Source organism: Austrofundulus limnaeus, unplaced genomic scaffold (assembly GCF_001266775.1).
Source record: "Austrofundulus limnaeus strain Quisiro unplaced genomic scaffold, Austrofundulus_limnaeus-1.0 Scaffold398, whole genome shotgun sequence".
NCBI classification, from domain to species: Eukaryota; Metazoa; Chordata; class Actinopteri; order Cyprinodontiformes; family Rivulidae; genus Austrofundulus; species Austrofundulus limnaeus.
In genome coordinates this window covers 71,033-75,601 of record NW_013952800.1, presented here as the reverse complement: position 1 = coordinate 75,601, position 4,569 = coordinate 71,033, and the positions used below count along the sequence as shown (strand labels likewise).

The 4,569-nt window shown below is 34.6% G+C and overlaps 1 protein-coding gene across 1 annotated transcript in view; it reads left to right on the top strand.

Moving 5' to 3' along the window:
• plac8.1 (placenta associated 8, tandem duplicate 1) overlaps nucleotides 1-4,569 on the top strand; it is an 11,665-nt gene that overhangs the window by 5,180 nt on the left and 1,916 nt on the right. Inside the window, exons 3-4 of the mRNA XM_014023954.1 lie at nucleotides 655-779; nucleotides 4,144-4,252. Of these exons, the coding sequence (XP_013879408.1) occupies nucleotides 655-779; nucleotides 4,144-4,248 (230 nt within the window). The 3' untranslated portion in view covers nucleotides 4,249-4,252. The remainder of the gene's footprint in view (nucleotides 1-654; nucleotides 780-4,143; nucleotides 4,253-4,569) is intronic.

The following is a 4,569-nucleotide window of genomic DNA, read 5'->3' as shown; positions in this document are numbered from 1 at the left end:
GTGTGTGTGTGTGTGTGTGTGTGTGTGTGTGTGTGAGTGTGTGTGTGTGATTTGAACGCACACACTTCATATTATTTTTTGTTCATTATACAGTAATATCTGCGCTCAAGCTGGTGGCTCAATAGCAACACCATACACTCCAACAGATCCTGGGAACAATCTCAGAGATCTGTGTCCAGTAGAGCTCAGCTGTACTGAACAGAACCTCAAACTCTCAGACCTGTAGAGGACCTGAGACTGTGGAACTGAAGAGTAGGGCAGTACATGCTGATGGATTTATAAATTATAAACTACAGATGTGATGTTTTTGTTTTTCCTCTACAAGTGCTAAACAGGAGTTTTGTTCTTGACATGCATTTTCCTGTGTGGACAATAAAAATTATTTTAAAACTTCATATCTGATCATTGTGTGTTTTTTCTCATGTTGTGTGTAATGATTGCTCAGTAGTGTTTTTCTTTTTGATTGACTCAAGGTCTGATCTGACATAGTTCAGTTTTGCAGCAAGAGGTTCTGTGAAAGTAGTTTGAAAATTGGGTTTAGAATTTAGAGAAAATGATGGTTTATTTCAAGAAATGTGTTTTAGTAAAAGAAATAAGAACTATATTTAACAAGCATAAATATTTATATACGTAACATGTTTTCCTGTGCCACAGGCTGCTATGGGTGTTTTTGCTACCCGTGTCTTGGCTGCACCATCGCCAGCAACATGGATGAATGTTGCCTTTGTGGTCTTGGCATGCCCATCCGCAGTGTCTACAGAACCAGATACAACATCAAAGTAAGAGTTTCATGTACCATTATCCAAAGATGACTTTCAGCAAAAGTAAGCAATCAATAGATTTGTATACAACTTATTAACCTTTGGAGCCAACCCAGATCAGAACTGTTGCTACAACCAGTTGATCATAGCCAAGACAAAAATGGCTACAATTCAGTGAATTTGACAAATACTGAGCTTAAATCCAAAGTGACAGTAGGTAAGACATTTCACAATGAGTTTGTGCATAACATTATTTAGATTGGACAAAAATCACAACAATTCAGTCATTCCTGAAGACAGCATGTTGATGTTAATGGTAGTGGAAGTTGCCCATACCATAGGTACTAATGCAACCCCATACCATCAGAGAGGCAGGTGTTTGGACAGTGTGCTGATAACAGATTTAAAGTGTCTGTGACATGCATATACTTCAAATACAAAAAGTCAAAGAAAACATCTTTACATTTAACCCTATAAAGCCTGGCCCTTTAAAAATAGTCAGAAAATTCACATTTTTTAGAACTGACACGTTTATTGGGCATTTAAACAAAATCCAATTTTTTTTCCACATCACTTTGTTTATGATATATTTTTTAATATCAAATCTGATACACTGGGCTGTTTTGGTAACATTTTGCTCACAAAATGCTAAATTAAGAAACAAAAGACAGTTTTGCCCATAACTTTTAACAAGTTTAGAACACTGTAGGAAGTTTACTTCTTTGTTTTTTTACAATTAACTTTTTACAGCCACTTATTTAACTTGGTGGTAGGTACAAATACAGTTTCTGTCCTTGTTCAGGCACAGATGTACCTTACACTTTACAAAAAATTGTCATCTATTATCATATTGATGACATTTTCTTACTTTATTTTTTTCTCTCTTCTTCCTCAGTTTTCTTTGACATCTAACATGTAAATATTTAGTCAGTACAGCGTAGAGATAATTTCAAAGGAAACCACTTTGAAAATAGCCAAAATGTGTTTTCAAATGGCATTTCAGTAATTAATCAGTCATCCACAATAGTGAGTGTTGTATTGTGGCAAGAATAATGTTGATTAAATTACTAAAATGTCACAAGACAATTCAGGACTGGAGCACCTGCAGTATCAAGCTTGATACTGCAGCCATTTTACTGTAACCATTTAAAACTCGTTAAGTTTTAAATGGTTACAGTAAAAACAGAGTCTTTTAACATGGTTTAACTGTACTATTAAAAATATTTTTGAAGTAATTATGCATTGTTTCAACTCAGAAAGTATTTATTAAAAAATTACAAACAATATTGATGTTATTCTTACCATAACTTCTCCAAAATTAGCAAAAGTTTTCCTGAAAAAAATCGTGTGGATGACCTCATGTCAGCAGACATTTTGAAAAGGCAAAAAAAAAAAAAAAAAAAAAAAAAAAAAAAAAAAAGAAGTTCCTCTTCCTGCAGTACATTGATAATCCACCAGAGGGCAGAATACATGTCTCACATTTTACACAACAGGTTTTTGAGGGGAAAAAAGATCACATTGATAAAATATAGGTCACAGAATCCTGCGTAGCAAATATGATACAAATGGTGATATTGTTGGAATAATACACACAATATATTTTTTTTTCTTTTGAACTTGGCTCAGCCAAAGTGAAACAGGAAGTGACATCAAAGGGGAACACTTTAACAAAGAAAACTCTATGGTCTTTGTTTATTGAAACAATATTATTTAAACTTTAACTCTTCTTCATCTCAAATAAACTCAAAATAATCTAAAGAAACATCAGATTCTTCTGTACAGTCTGTGTTGTAGCTGTTGTAACAACGCTCTGTTTACATTCAGACATTCCCATGTGACATCACTTCCTGCTACTTTACAGGCATATGTCTCAACAACTGTTCATCTCAGCGATATGACATTTATTTTGCAATATTTTATCAATGTCCTCTTTCTAAAAAGGCATTTATATGTATTACGACGTCACAGACACTTTAACAGATTTAAATTAATCTGACAGTTTTCCTTTTTGACTCAGTCCATTTCAAAAGACACTTGGCTCTGAGAAGGCTGCTTCTGGACAACATTTACATATGGCTTATTCTTTGTATAAATCTCTATTATGTGGTATACAACATGATACCTTGATATTTCGTGATGATATTATGAACTGTAGATGATGTGATTTTCAAAGTTTTTCTGATTTTTGTTTGAGGAACATTGTCCTAAAACAGTTCAGTGCATTTTTTACCCATTCCTTTGTTCTGGGTCAATAGTGTTTAACTCCAGCAATCACTGTGTGAGTCCGTTTAAATTAAAATGACTATTTTTTTCTTTAATCATTATACAATTTCTTAGTTTCAGTATTTATTGTTTTTACTATGTTCCAGTATTCTAGTTCAATATGCATGAGATTTCCAAATGCCTGTATTCTGTTTTTAGTCACAACTCACACAACATTCAAACTGTTTGTGGTTTATCCTCGTTTTCATTTATGTATTTTTTCATTAAGTTCTAATCTCAGAAATCATTAAATTTTTGTCCTGTACTTTTAGTTATAACAGAAGATTAGTTTGTATCTGAAGCCTTTTGTTATCTTTTATTTTGTCTTGTTTGATTAGTGTCGTTTAAAGCTACCATGATTTACAGCCCCTGACAGGTGTAGATTTTCCCAGCTCAGTCACTGAACTTCCTCCTTAATGCAAACACAGTATTTACTCTATTATCACTGACAAAAATCTGATTTGTTTACCCACTTTGTGCACTTAGCACCGGACGTCTGAGAGTTGTTATCTAACCAGAGAGCTCCTTTGCTAGTCGTCACATGTTGAAGTGTCAATGCCTCTGATGTGTCCCGTCAGTGTATGAATGTGACTGGCACTGATTAGTCTCCATAGATGATTGTACATTTTAGCTTTGTAGAGACCTAAGAGAGTGCTGTGTGAATGGATAAATGAGAACAAAGATTGTAGTGTGAAGAGCTTTGAGTGTCCTGGATGGATAGAAAAGAGCTGTATGAGCACAGTCCATTTACCATTTATTAGCAGATTTGGACATCTTAAAAAGGCAGTTGTTGTTAATAAGGCCTTGATTTAACAAAGCGACAGATAACCAGTACTAAACACCATGAGCAAATGAAAAAATAGTCTGTGTTAAATAAATTAATAAATAAAGGTCCAGCATGTCTTCTAGAAATGAATTTTAATTGCCGTCTTACATTCCAGAACTTAAAAGACTGTTTTATGGGGAGAACTGACTAAATGTAGTCATGTTGTTAAACCCTGTGTTGGGCACAGTTTCATGTGATATCTTGAATGATTGCATGTGATCTGATCACGTCTGAAGTGTGTTGTTAATGAGTCTGATGCATGACGTCCCTGAGAACAACTGTTTGTGTTTCCAGGGTTCTTTGTGTAATGACTTCATGGTGACTAACTGCTGCCCGGTGTGTGCCACCTGCCAACTGAAGAGAGACATCGACCGCCGAAAGGAGCAGGGCATTTTCTAAAAGGGTTGGTGTTTGTAAACCACACACACACACACACACACACACACACACACACACACACACACACACACATGTTGCTTTTCTTACAGCTCACACAAAGATATTTGTTGGCACCCTTAAAAAGTCATACGTATTGTCTGTGAATTACACAGATTTTCCTCCATGTTGCAGTGATATGGACATATGGGGCAATCTCAGAAAAACTCAGCTTTAAGCTTGATTTACATCTCAGAGCGAGTAGGACGTAAATAAATAAATAAATAAATAAATAAATAAATAAATAAATAAATAAATAAATAAATAATAACCATCTTCCAGTCC